We start from the raw sequence: 12925 nt of genomic DNA, 5'->3' as shown, positions 1-12925 counted from the left end.
GCCTGTCCTCGACTGGAGACTCTGCAACGCAGCCCAAGAGCTTGACCTGGCCTGTGCAGGCCTCTCCAGCATCAGTCGACCGCGAACTTTTCCAGATGATACAAGGCTGGTCGGATATGCAGCTGCATAATTCTGCTAGATCTCCGCACTGCTGGACGCATCCGATCCAAGCCTCTTATCCTATCCGCTGGTACCGGCAGCACCCTCCGTCCCCATGCTGCCGTGGTCGCGTGGTACCGCTGGCTGCTGCCCACCAATGATACCCTGAGCTACACTCTGTTGATCAGCGGTTACAGCCGACTCCAAAGGCCCCTTGGTGCCATAAGCTATGTATTTTTGGAGCCTGCCGTTTGGGTTAGCATACTAGCCAGATCGGATGGCATACGTCTGCCGTCGAACTTACATATCGCGCTCCTCCCCCAGAGTTAGATGTCTGAATTCCTCTCGTCGGTCTGGCACATTTGTCTTGACCATCGCGTTGCCCGCCTTGCCCGGAAGTTTGAAATTGGGGCCTAACCATTGTTCTTTGATCGCGCTCTCGAAGCCGCTCTGCTTGACCGAATTCTTTGCAAGTTCACACATGTCTACCGGACTCAATTTATAGATTTGAGCCGCCACGGCATACTCTTCCATGAGGGGTTCCTTGGTGAAGGCGAACTGTAGCGGATCATCCGTGGAGAGAGAAACGTTCAACCCCCTTCGAAAGTATTGGTAAAACGGATTTCTCTCATAAGCAAGGAATAAAGCGTTGTTGCTAAGAGGCGACATGGCAATGCCAATCTGCTCGAGGTAGAAGATGTACTGCAGGAGCGGGACCTTGCGCAGCAGGAGGCCGTGGCTGATGCTGTGACAGCAGAGAAGCGCGACAGCGAGATGTTCGCTGTCACCAGCTTCACCACAGTGCGGTCGCAGCACAAACGTGTTGAACCCGCGACGGCGTCGCAGCGCGTTGAGCGACGACATATTGGAGAAGAGGTAGTAGAGCCAGTAGCTGTATGGAGGGTTCTGTTTCGAGTCCCACACCTTGGGCACTGGAAACTTCTTGAATAAACGCCGCTCGACCTTGCTCTCATCATCAACGCTGTCGAAGCCAATGACCCTCTGCAGAAAGATGTGCAGCTTCGGGTGGCTCGACGGGTCTCGTGACACTTCAAACAGTGGCTCGAAAACGTTCTTCACAACCTGCTCAAACGTGTCCATGAGGCCGCTCGCCTTGTACACGTCGTACAAGCGCGGTATCTGAATGAGCCATCGTACGTTGTGGGAGAAGAGCTTGTTGTCCACGACCCAAGCAGCGAGCTTGTCCCACTCGTCGAGAGATTTGCCATATATGGAAATCCGCCATTCCACCATCTGATACTTGCTCGACTCGAGATCAGCAATGACCTCTTTGGTAATTTCAGCCAAGTAGCGTCCATTAATGAAGTTGTCCGTCTTTAGGAAGATTGTCCGGAGCCGAGACTCGCCGATTGGATTGTACTTTAGATTAAACTTGTCAAACCTATGGAAGGAGTCTGTGTGCGCCTTTCGAGAGGTGTCAGTGATGGCGTTCATGACTTCCCAGAGGCGCCTTGGCATCAGAACGAATACTTACATGCATATCTAGAGTATCGATGGAAAGGTCGTACGCAGTAAGGTTGATACTCTGGAAAACCTCTGCCAGAGTGAGGTGCCTACCGTCGCGGTAAAGTACTACCTCATCCGGGCACTTCTTCATCTTACTTTTGATGAAACGCAGAAGGTGCTTCTGGTTCATGCAGGCAGAGTGGTGGACGTGGGTGTCGACCTTGCGCACATTGTAAAAGTCCCTGTGAGGGACCTTTTTGCTGTCCGCAGTCTCCTGATACTCGTTTAGAAGGGCATAAAGATTGAACTTCGCCTCGAGGTATTGAAGCCGGCGGAAGGCGAAACTCTTGCTAGGACCGTCCGAGGAAATGCTGAGGATCTGATCCAAGTCCATGTAGAACTCTCGGAGAGTGGGAACACGGACGAGAGGGTTTCCATCGGCCTCGGCCTGTTCGTCGTTAAAAACTTGGTAAACACCACTGTCATCTAATCTGAACGTCATCTTGTCGGCCGAGGGAAGTGGAAGCAGGTCGTCCATGTCAAAGTCCTCCCCAATGTCCTGGCCGGGCTTCCGCTTCTTGGGTGCTCGTTTCGTCTCAAAGTCAGATCCATGGCGGCCCGCGTGATCTCCCGGTGCAGTAGAAGCTGGTGGCAGGGTCATGCTACCGTTCAAACTGTTGCTAGCACTAGTGATGTGATCTGTAGAAGCCACTGTGCGTGCGTGCTCGGCCCCCCAGGCTGGCTGGGGCGGGGGAGGGTATATCGACCAGGACTGATTATCCTTTGGATTGTCATCGGGTCCCTGGAGGGAAAGCCCTATATACCTTTTTCGGAGGTCCATGATGCTCTGAATATTCTCGGATATGGCACTGAGTTCAGCCGTAATGTGCGGATCTGTGTCCGAGAAGGCAGCGACACCAAGGGCGGCGGTATGGTTGGGGATGATGCCGACATTCGAGTCAAGGTTGTGTCCTAGGCTCACATCCGCAGCATCATGGTTCGCGAGCCCCTGGCCACCTTCTTGGAAAGGATAACTACGAGGAGGCAAGCAGTTCTCCAAACCAACCGGCTGGCCAAACAGCTGTGTTGGTTCCGGTAGCATCACGTCCTCGCGAGCCGGGGCGTTCACCCTAAAATGTGCCCTCTCTTTGACCAAAGGGGACGAATCTATCGAGTGGTCGACGCCTCGGGGGCCGGCAGGGATGTCACGAGGCTCAGAACCGACAATGACAGGGCTGCCGTGGGGCGTTGAATTGCCATGAGACCATACACCACTCCCCGTCTTTAGCTGGCCGATTTGGCTCCTCTGATAAAAAAGTTTGGCATCCGTCTGGCTCATCTGGCGTTCCGCGACAGGGTCGTAGAAGGCGGTTCGCATGGGAAGATCACGAGGAAGCATGCCATCTTGCAGGCCAACTTCGTCATGGTTATTGCTGTGAGATAGCAATGCATCTGCGCCTGGCGGCGGTGCATCGTCATTCTTGGTTTGCTCTCCTGACCCCTCGGAGACTGTGTCACCTCGGGAGTCCTGCGCACCTAATTCGGCATCGGAATCGGTGTCCACGTCATGGAGAGAGAAAGTGGTGCCTCGTTTGGGGGAGGTCGAGGCGGAAGTTGGGTCTTGATAGCTTTTGTGTCTAGCCAGGGCGTCTTGTCAGCTAAAGCTGAACGAGGAAAGGTTTAACCGACCATCAAATTGGGAAGAGAGCAACTTACCAGCGTGGAAAATGTCAATTCTCTCTGGAAGGGGGAAGAGTCTTCAAAGGGTACATACCAGCCATATTGAGAAGCTTTCAGACCCAGCCGCAAAGTGTTGCAGAGAGCTCTTCCCCCAAGAAGAAGAGGGGAAAAAGAATCACACATCTCGAGTGACGACAGAATTGTAAGGTCAGAATCGTTAGCCTATCGCAATACCGTCTAATTGCATACGCCGAGACGCCCTGTCGGATATTCATTGGATAACAGAGGCGGGGCAGCGGTTGACTCCGACCTCCGCCACGGCGGGGTCCGGGTAGGCAAGATGTGATGCAATCTCGACCGTGAGGTAGGTATTCTGATCGCCTTGAGGTAGACGGGTGCACCTCACGCACTTCCAATCTGTCAGTGCGCGCACTATGCCTCGGTTGAGTAGACATAGCGCCCCCTGTATGTTATCAAAGCATCAGGCATTAACCAATGAAAGTCAATTCTGTGACTCAACCAAGACTCATGTTTTAAGAAGTCTTTAGATTGACTGATCTCGCGAGTTGGAATGCAAGATAGATCAACCGTTCTATTGGTTACCGAGCTGCCCTTCTAACTCACGGCTCTATTTCGTACTGCCTCCCTTATGCACTCTAGAGGTCTTGGCTCTGGAATCCAGCGAGTACAAGCCTCCAGCTCCAAAAACGATGACTGCCCCAATCAGTGTTCCTACGGCTAGGCGGTTCCCAAAGAGCCAGATGCTCAAGAGTAGACTGACCAGCTTGCGAATGTTCAATACGATGGTGACAGTCAATGCCGAAGAGATCGCAGCGAGTAAGTTGACGCCCCGAATGCATGCGTACTGGGTGAGGACATTGGTCGCAAGATAAGCAAGCTGGCTCGGAATGTGAAGCTTGGTCAACCCGCCTCCAACATCTTCGCCCATCCCGAGACCGGGGAGCGGTGCCAAAGTTGACAGCGATAAGGGTGGACTGTCTGCCAGTCGTCGGAACTGGCGGATCAGAGACGGCGCGAACGGGAGGAAGAGTGGAAGAGACAACAGGTGCGAGTAGAACAGGTTCTCTCTCCAGTGAGGCCCATACTTCTTGTATGTCTCTTCCGTATAGAGTCCCATGATGGCGGAGAGGACCTGAGCCACAAAGAGAATTATGAGACCAGTTCCAAAGGCAGGCCTTTCACTATGATCGGCTTTCGTTGCAGTATTCTGTTGTTGGTTGCGTGAGCAAAACCCCTACTTAGTCGCGGGTACGGACACTTACCTTGGATTGAGCGTCCGACCAAGCCGCGGTGATTACGCCAAGGGTAAGAAGAATGACAGCCACGATCTGTATGCGCGAGTACTTCTTCCCATAGAGAGATCCGGCAATCATGGTGGTGATGCTTCCCCCAGAGCGGAGAATAATGTGAACGGGCACAGATATGTCGTAGCTGAAGGCGTGGTTGTTCAGCACATTGATGCTGAAAAACAACACAATATTGATTAACCAGCGGCGCAGAGGAACCTTATTTTCTCGCAAGAAGAAAGGAGGCCTCGATCGGTCAAATTGAGACAGATATCCGGTGACAGCCACGAAGAGGAATTGGACAAATGTCAAGAGGGTTCCTGCAAGCAAGTTTATGAGAATGGTATCGTAAATCGCCGGGTGAGACAAACATACCGCTCGCGGGTTCGACCCTGGAGATGGAACGCATGGTTAGCAATTGAAGCGATCCGGAGGTGGGAAAGCACGAGGGTAGTTGCTCACTTGATAATGGCTTCCAAAGCGTATACCTAGGTAAGGAGGAGTCAGCGCATTCAACGTCTATGCCTATAGGAATATTCAAGTTGACCAACATTCGAGCAGCATCCACCAAAAATGAGACAGAGCATGACGCCGACGGCGATCCATTGGGAAAATATGCCAGCGACAATACGACCTGCGGTTTGGATGGGTTTCTCGGTCAAGGTGTGTCCATTCATGGCCAATCCGTTGGCCTCTTCGGTCAGGGTCTTGTCATCGTGGCCTCTGGCAACGGAATCCATCTTCTCCGGGGGGAGCGATGAGATGCCTTTCGGCTGGCCGCGTCTTCGAGTGGTCGCCGGGGAGGTCATCGAGGTTGTCAGAGCCTGGAACGGATAGTTTGGAAGGTTTGGGTCGAAGTGTAAATGTAAGCGTGCAGCAGCGTGTCCGGGAGAGCAAGACAAGGGCAGCCAATGGCAGTGGAACAATTGAGCCAAGCAGGCCGTGCCTGGACTCCACTTGACACCCGAAGGAGCAAGTCTGGATCTTGTTTCGGGTCAAGGCTCCTTAAGCTGCGGTACTTCGCATTGGCTTGTTGGTCAAGGGAAAGTTGCCGTTGTCAGAAGTGCACTATGTGTTCGGATTCATGTCACCAACACACTCGGGAGTCAATGAGCAGCCAGGCATACAGGTGAAGAGCGATTCTAAATCTTCGGGCGATTCTTGGGCAAAGCTCGTAGTCCAACTCTTATTTGTGGGTAATATTCCTGTTGCACCTTCTATTTTAATGGCATGCAAACTGGCTTTAGAAGTATATACCGGGACGTTGGAGGACAGATCGTACTTTGAGCGACGGGTAAGCAGGTAGATAAGCGCAAGTAGCCTGGTTCCTCGTACCTACCTTATCCTAGCGCCCCACACTTCAAACCCCCAGTGCAGATTTATTTAAAGGCACAATTAAGTACCTTACCCAAGCTCCGAATACACATGGTAAGCTCAGGCATAGCGTCGTGCTATCCACGACCGAGTATGCACACAACCAAGGTAGTACTGAACCATCCCAGGCCTCTCAATTAGAACAACTGCGATGCACATAGATCAAGCAAATGTGAGAATCTTGTTGCCCTCAATTATGCTGTAGAAATCAGGGAGGCATCGCCCACCGTGACATGGTTGGCGGGACCATCTATCATTAGTGCTTCTCTCATGTCTTCCACCCAGCTTCCTCATCTCCGGTCTCCCCAAGCACTTTTTGATGGTCCATAGTACCCAGCAGGTTTCCCCTCTGCTGCTCGTATCGGCCTCCCAGTTCCATAGTTTGGCAGTGATGGCGGTAGTATGAACCGACTACAGCCGCAACGCAAATTGTAGACGATAGGTCATGTCGACCAAAATGACTCTGTCGAAGAACCCCCGTCGCCATCAATCCACATTGGCAAGCTGCCCTGCGCTATATGCCGCCTATGAGCGTCCTCACTAAGCTCGGCCCTCAAATGCCCTGGTCCTTTGTCGCCTCTATAGTGCAGAAAAGACAAATAACTGTGATGAGAAACGAAAGGGTTAGCTTTATGTGCCTCGCCGTTTGCGCAGGGGAAAGGATGGAAGGTAGACAGAATTCTCTTACGTTGTTCGTCGCCGCGATCGCAATGCTATCCTCAAATGGATGCCAGCTCATGTGCAAAATCTTCTTGTTGAAATCGATCTGATCAGCATCGGTTTCCTTGCGCATTCTTTGGCCCTGACCACCAGCTCCAGCAGCAGGGCTACCAGCACGGGAACCTCCTTTCTTGCCACCATTGGTTGCAGTTGGGCTGGTAGATGAGTTGATGGGCGTCGGCACGCCGACCTTCTTGGCCTTGAAAGCGGACTTATCAGCCTGCAGCACCACCTCAACTTCCTTGTCCGGATCCGACGGATAGATCATGAAGTTATTGTTGTAGCTGCCAGTCATGACATTCTTGGCATCTCCTGAGAAGACAACCTCGAACTTGTCAAAGATGCTATCATTCTCGTACGTGTCGCAGAGGCGAGGACGCAGGTGTTCGTGAATGGGGATGGTCTTGACAGGCTGGCGCTCCATGTTTATATCCCAGATCTTGACCGTCAAGTAGTCACGAGACAGAATGTAGCGGCCGTCATGAGAGAACCGGACGTCTGAAATTGACGAGATGATTTCGGAGAAGAATGACCTTGAAGACGGGTCTTCTTCTTGTTCGAAGACTAAAAGAGGGCAAGATACGTAAGCTGAGAGTGAACAAGGGGGGGAAAGCAGTACAAACGTTTGGCGTGCCTGTCGCACAGAGCGCTCTCGCGCATGTCAGCAAGCTTGATGGTGCCTTTGGAGCTTGCGTACATGAACCAATTGCAGCTCATGGGATGGAATTCGGCGGCGGTAATAACCTCGGTCAGCTCCTCCATGTTAGCGGGCTTTATGTCGACAATGTTAAAGCTTTGGTCCTGAATGTTCAGGTTCCACAGGTTGATACGAAGGTCGTCGCTGCTGATAAATGTTTCTCCATCGCTATTGACGGATATGCTGTTGATGTGGTAGGCGTGGGCATTCGCATACGTCCGACGCGGTACGGCGGCGACGACGGTGTCGTGATGGGTAAGGCGGGGCATAATGAGGTCCTCAGAGTTTTTGAAGCGATGCGCGGGCGACTGCCTTGGAGCACCGCCACCGCCGGCAAGGTTTGCGGGAGTCAGGTCATCAGACAGGTTGTTCTCTGCAACAACCTTGAGCGACTTCTCGAAGACCTTCCACAGCTTGATTGTCTTGTCATTTGTTGAGAGTAGATAGTGGGATGCATTCTGCCGGCGGCACCACTTGATCTTGTTGATCTTCTCCTCGATTTCCAAAGATTTGAGGTAATCGAACTCGGGTTCGTGGGATTGGAATTCCGTGTGGAACTTGTACTCGCATGTCTTTTTCTGGTCGGCGGGTCAGCAAGAGCTGAACAGTAAGGGGCAGTCTTTAGTCGACGTGCGGGACTCAACTCACCGTCTCGTTCCGCTCAAAGAGCACAACTCGGCCACCTTTGTCTCCAGTCGCCAAGTAATTGCCCGTGTGATCGAACTCGACCGTCGAGATGATATCAGCTGACGAGAGGAAAAGTTAGATATACGGCGCGCAGTTTGAAAGGGAAATGCAGCGGTGCAATGCTACCAGTGTTGTCCCAACACAGCGGTGGATGGGGAAGTTACGGGTTACGGGTTACTCACCTTCGGTGATGTCCTCCACATCGCCCTTGTCCCCAAAGCATCTGTTCCGTCGCGTGAGCACATAGTCAAGCAAGGGCGGGGCAATGCAGTAGAAGATGAAGAGAGGATATGCAGCAGGCAGGCGGTCAGCCGGACACGTACTGGGTGAACTTCCACGTGGGGGAGTTTGCGTCACTGTCCACCATGATTGCTGGCCAGCTCTGGAAAGGCTAAGAAATGGTCTTGTAGATGTTGAGATGGGAGGTGGAAGAAGGCAGGTGGAGGGGCACGTCGAAGACGAGAGGCGAGCTCTAGTCGTGCGGCGGAAAGGAAGCTTTCTTTCAGCACTGGAAGGAGGCGGGTAGGGCTGGGATAGGCCACACGAGAGTCGCAGTTCGAGGGTGTGGTGGTGAGAATGACTGTAATGGTGTGCGCAGTCGACGTAAAAACACGCAGGCAATATCGAGGAGAGCGAGGGGCAATTGCGGCGGCAGACAGCCGAGGGTTTCTGTTCCCTTGGGGCAGGTCCTGCGGGTTGTAGTTGAGAGGGAGGCCGCGGCTCGAGTGCCTTAAAGTGAGGAGGTGTATGCGTGGTATGCGTATGCGTATGGTAAATGCGTCGGTGATTGCAAAAGCCGAGTATTTCGTTGGATGCAGCGACAGGCGAGAATCTGGTGAGGTCTGGTGTTGCACGGTATTTTGGGGGGGTATCGCGGCGCGGGTAGCGGGCAGACAGACAGGGTGCAGGAATGCGCAAGGTTGAGGTTGGGGGGGTGTGTGTGAGAGAGAGAGAGAGTGCGAGTGGTGTGGTGATGGATGGATAGAAGAGGTGACGCTAGGAAGTCTTGCGTCTATTGTGCCCCGACTGCCCTGTTGCACTGGGATTGGGATTTGGACTGGGAGCGGGATGGGAATGGGACCGGGACAGTGTAAGGGAGCCAGCCACAAGTTCAAGGCAAATTGGGTGAGAGGCGTCCGGTACCTCATGTGCGGGACAGGCAGATGAGGTAGCTAGGGGTCCTTAGGTAAGTCAGGTCCTTTGTGCAGCTGCCCTGTATTGAGCACCTCCTCACCCCTGGGCAGCCCGGTGCGGCCCTTCAGGTAACACATCGATGTACCCAATGCCCTGGGTGGCAGCCTTGTACAGGCGGGTAGTACTATGTAAGGCAGGACAAACTTCCACTGGAAGCAATCTCGAGTGGAAGCTGAGTGGGTATGTGGGGTCTTTCTTATATAAGCCACATCTCGGTCCCACCTGGTCACCTCAGTCATTCACCTTGCTCACCTGGAGGTTAGGCATAGCTAAGAGGGGTGGGAGAGCGAGAGGGGGGAAGGGAGAGGGAGGGAGAGGGAGAGATAGAGCTGGGAGTGCGGGTGGGGTAATTACCCTGGACGGCGTGGATTCCGGAACCGTCCAGTCTGCGGCCCAGGCACGACGAGGGGTGGCAGAGGTTCTGATCGCATCCACAACCTTTTTTGAAGCTTAGCTGACCTAGCTTCTCCCCTCATTACAGCCCATACACACACCATCGAAGCACAAGGTGATGGTAACTTCAAGTGAATCAACACCAAAACAGTCTCATCAATCTCAGGTAAACGCTGAGTACGCAAGAAGGAATAGATGCACTCCCTGGTTCTTTGAAAAAATGAAAAACGAAAAAATAACGACAACAGCAGGGTTCGAACCTACGCGACCGAAGTCATGAGATGGAGATTGATAATAGTCAATTCAAGTCTCACCCATTAACCACTCTGGCATGTTGCCGGGTTGCGATGTTGACTAATGGACCACTTATTCAAGATTAATTCCTCTGACGTGAGGATGCATGGAACTGGCACTTCATCTTGCATCGAGATGGATACTGTAGATTGTAGGACTGCCCAAGTGCTCTACGAACATGGGACCGTTAGTCTGAAGAAAATACTCCTCATCATCAGTCATCGAAGGAACCTGGTATGGTATGCCTAGCCTTCAGTCGCCCAGCCAAATGGAGTACCTTCCTACTGAGACTTCTGTCCGGGCCGGTCGGGTACTGCCCGCCCACCGCTGAGTATGTAAAGCCACGGGCAAGAGCCTCGGTTTCCCGATATTGTTCCAGACCATACCTTTCCCGGCTGGTTGCCGCGGCATCTTTTCAACTTTCTCTTTACACAAGGTAACATTTGCAGACGCCAGTATACAGATTTTAATGCTTCTGGTCACTCATACAATGGACCAAAAGAACATTTACGATGCCGCCTCAAGCTCCAAAGGCAAGGGGAAAGAAGCTACCGCTGCTATGCCTACAGGGGCTAGCAACAGCCAGGCTCCACAACAGCAAAAGAACGGAGATGCGCCATCCGACGAGACATTCACCACCCGTCTCGCAACATCAACAGCCGCCCTTTCTCGTGCCGCCCTAACAGGCCTTCCTGACATTCGGAACATCCACAGCGGAGCACCTACAAAGGCGCAATCCGGGGCCAGCTCCAGCAATGCATCGGATCCCGTATACCAGAGACAGACAGCTACCTATCATGGTCAAAACAGTCCGAGGCCCATTACTGGGACGGCATTTGCTCCATCACGACACTCAACCACGGTTGGCGATCAGCAATACGATGGTTTTATGGATGCCCAGATAGGACTTGAAGGCTCGGTTCAGCTGCAGATACCGGGGGCTATAGGACCGGCAAATACTTCACACGTTTCCCATCCTTTCGGCATCTGGTCCGACGTTAAAGAGCAAGAAGCCAGGGACGGCCAACAAGTCATCGATTTGCTGGATGTTCCAGAAAAACTGGATGATTACGACGCCAACGGCGATAGCCTCCAGACATTTTTATCCCTGAAGGAAGAGTCGTCGTTACGAAAGGCACTCTTCGGCAGTAGTGAGAAAACAGCTTCCAACTGGCCTCGTCTTCTGGACTTCCAGCCCGACTTCCTTTTAGGAGAAAACATCACCGAACTTCAGCAGCACTTTGGCGTCGCCGATCCGCTGCAAGCCAGAGCTATGTGGATGGACAGCTGGAGCGACGTACTCACGAGCTACACCGAGGAGGTCTGGGGTGACCTCGGCTCCCTCGCCCGGGAAGCCCAGAGAGAAATTGACGAGGCGCGCGGACAAGGGACAACGAGTGCGGGACCCGGCGGCATGCAAGCGCTTCATCGACTCAGGCAGATTCTAGCGCATGTCCGGGGGCATTGATGAACGCACCGATGCTTCTGGCCCGAGCCCGGCGGTGAGGTGGGGGTTGCTGTGTCAACTGTTTGTCGCCCAATGACATCATGCGATTGCAGTGGGCAGGGGCAGCTGCCCAGCCCAGCCCAGCCACCTCGTCCATCGTGGCCTGTCTAATCCGAGGGCTCGCATGCATGTAACCCACCAAAAAGGCGTGCGCGGGGTTGGCTGTCTTACATTGCCTTACTTTCTCGTACATGCTCTATGTATGGGTACCGATCCATGAATCAAGGATGAGGGTGATGGGGTGATGACCACAGACGTGGCTAGCAGCAAGCAGGTTGACAACCCGGACTTTGCGTTGTATAGAAGCTGTTGGGTTGGGAGCAAAATAAAATATCACTGCCTTAGCTCCGTGCCCCCTCATTCTTTTCCCCTTCTTTTTTTCCAATCCTCGTTCAACCTTGACAGCTGATCTGCTTGGGCCGCCCACTTGGTTTGTTTCGGAGCCATCAGTCAGTCCAGCGGTTTTGTGGATACACGAGAGGCACTGAACCATTCCGTGCAACTAACAACCGTTGACTCGACACTGATTTACCCCGAGTGTACGAAGGGGAGGGAAAGAGAGGCACATTCGCGAAGCAACCCCTATTTGCTTGAACAGACACACTTGGACGCCTGAAACCATGGGTCTAGCAAGGTGGACGACACGCCTGGCACTGCTGCTTGCGACAAACAGGTTGAACATAGCGGCGGAGCCGACCCCAACTCGGACAACGGCCACGATCCCGACCGCGGCTTATCAAGCAGGCGGATTGCCATTACAGTTGTTCAGACGTCAAGATTGCCCGGCCGGTACCACTCTCTGCTCGGATTCATTGGGCACAAATTTTGAGGGCATTTGTTGCGCAACGGGGCAGACCTGCGAGCTGGACGACAGCAATCGGCCAGCATGCTGCCCGTCAGGGTATGAATGAATTCCATGTCCTAAAGAGTTAATTGTGTCATATGATGAGAAAGGTCTAACTAACACCCTATGTAGAGCTGTCTGCACCGGAACAGCCCCGACGACGGTGCCCAGCGCTCCCACGGCCGTCTCATACGTGCCAAATGAATACTTTCCGTTCCCGTATATTGCGACGTCTCTCGACCGCGGCGAATGCTCCTCGGCTGTTAGGCAGTGTTCTCGAAACTACCAGAGCTGTGTCACTCAGCTGCAAGGGGACGCAGGCTTTGGCGTCACCGTGGTCGTCCCCGGCGGAGGCGGAACCACAGTTGCCGCTACCCGGCCGGACGTCGGAACCTCAGCTACACCCATCTGCTCCAGCCTCAGCTCTCGCGCCTGCTACGGATTGGAGAACGACCAGTGTGCGCAGTCAACTACGGTTAACGGTGTGGTGATCAACGCCGCAGCTCGTCCAACAGCGGCTTGCATGGCAGGTATTGCCGCTGGAGTGGGAGCTGTTGTCTTTGGCGCCATGCGGTGAACTGTAGGCTTGATAAAAATCTGCACAAGGGATTAAATATCAGGAAGGCTGTACAGCCGACCGTGATACGTGGTTACAGTTACAT

At 53.3% G+C, this 12925-nt stretch overlaps 4 protein-coding genes across 4 annotated transcripts; 1 reads left to right on the top strand and 3 right to left on the bottom strand.

Annotated features, from left to right (window-relative positions):
* Positions 1 to 180: 180 nt before the first annotated feature.
* EsH8_VI_000698 (AMP deaminase) lies at positions 181 to 3347 on the bottom strand (the record flags this gene model as incomplete). The annotated part of the gene is made up of 4 exons (XM_083271951.1): positions 181 to 343; positions 404 to 1524; positions 1595 to 3186; positions 3341 to 3347. The coding sequence occupies 4 exons, from the start codon at positions 3345 to 3347 to the stop codon at positions 181 to 183; spliced, it is 2883 nt and encodes a 960-aa protein (XP_083127125.1).
* Positions 3348 to 3874: 527 nt separating this feature from the next.
* On the bottom strand, positions 3875 to 5362 carry EsH8_VI_000697 (nucleotide sugar transporter family protein; the record flags this gene model as incomplete). Its single annotated transcript, XM_083271950.1, has 5 exons — positions 3875 to 4474; positions 4530 to 4873; positions 4929 to 4945; positions 5016 to 5041; positions 5105 to 5362. 5 exons carry the CDS (start codon positions 5360 to 5362, stop codon positions 3875 to 3877), a joined length of 1245 nt encoding a protein of 414 aa, XP_083127124.1.
* Positions 5363 to 6506: 1144 nt separating this feature from the next.
* On the bottom strand, positions 6507 to 8398 carry EsH8_VI_000696 (CDC55 family protein; the record flags this gene model as incomplete). Its single annotated transcript, XM_083271949.1, has 6 exons — positions 6507 to 6530; positions 6616 to 7211; positions 7271 to 7922; positions 7993 to 8090; positions 8214 to 8254; positions 8355 to 8398. The coding sequence occupies 6 exons, from the start codon at positions 8396 to 8398 to the stop codon at positions 6507 to 6509; spliced, it is 1455 nt and encodes a 484-aa protein (XP_083127123.1).
* A 2004-nt stretch (positions 8399 to 10402) lies between these two features.
* Positions 10403 to 11380, top strand: EsH8_VI_000695 (uncharacterized protein; the record flags this gene model as incomplete). The annotated part of the gene is made up of 1 exon (XM_083271948.1): positions 10403 to 11380. One exon carries the CDS (start codon positions 10403 to 10405, stop codon positions 11378 to 11380), a length of 978 nt encoding a protein of 325 aa, XP_083127122.1.
* Positions 11381 to 12925: the final 1545 nt, after the last annotated feature.

This window comes from Colletotrichum jinshuiense, chromosome 6 (assembly GCF_051148585.1).
Source record: "Colletotrichum jinshuiense chromosome 6, complete sequence".
NCBI classification, from domain to species: Eukaryota; Fungi; Ascomycota; class Sordariomycetes; order Glomerellales; family Glomerellaceae; genus Colletotrichum; species Colletotrichum jinshuiense.
Note: the sequence above shows the minus strand (reverse complement) of the source record. Positions and strands in the feature narration are given on the sequence as shown.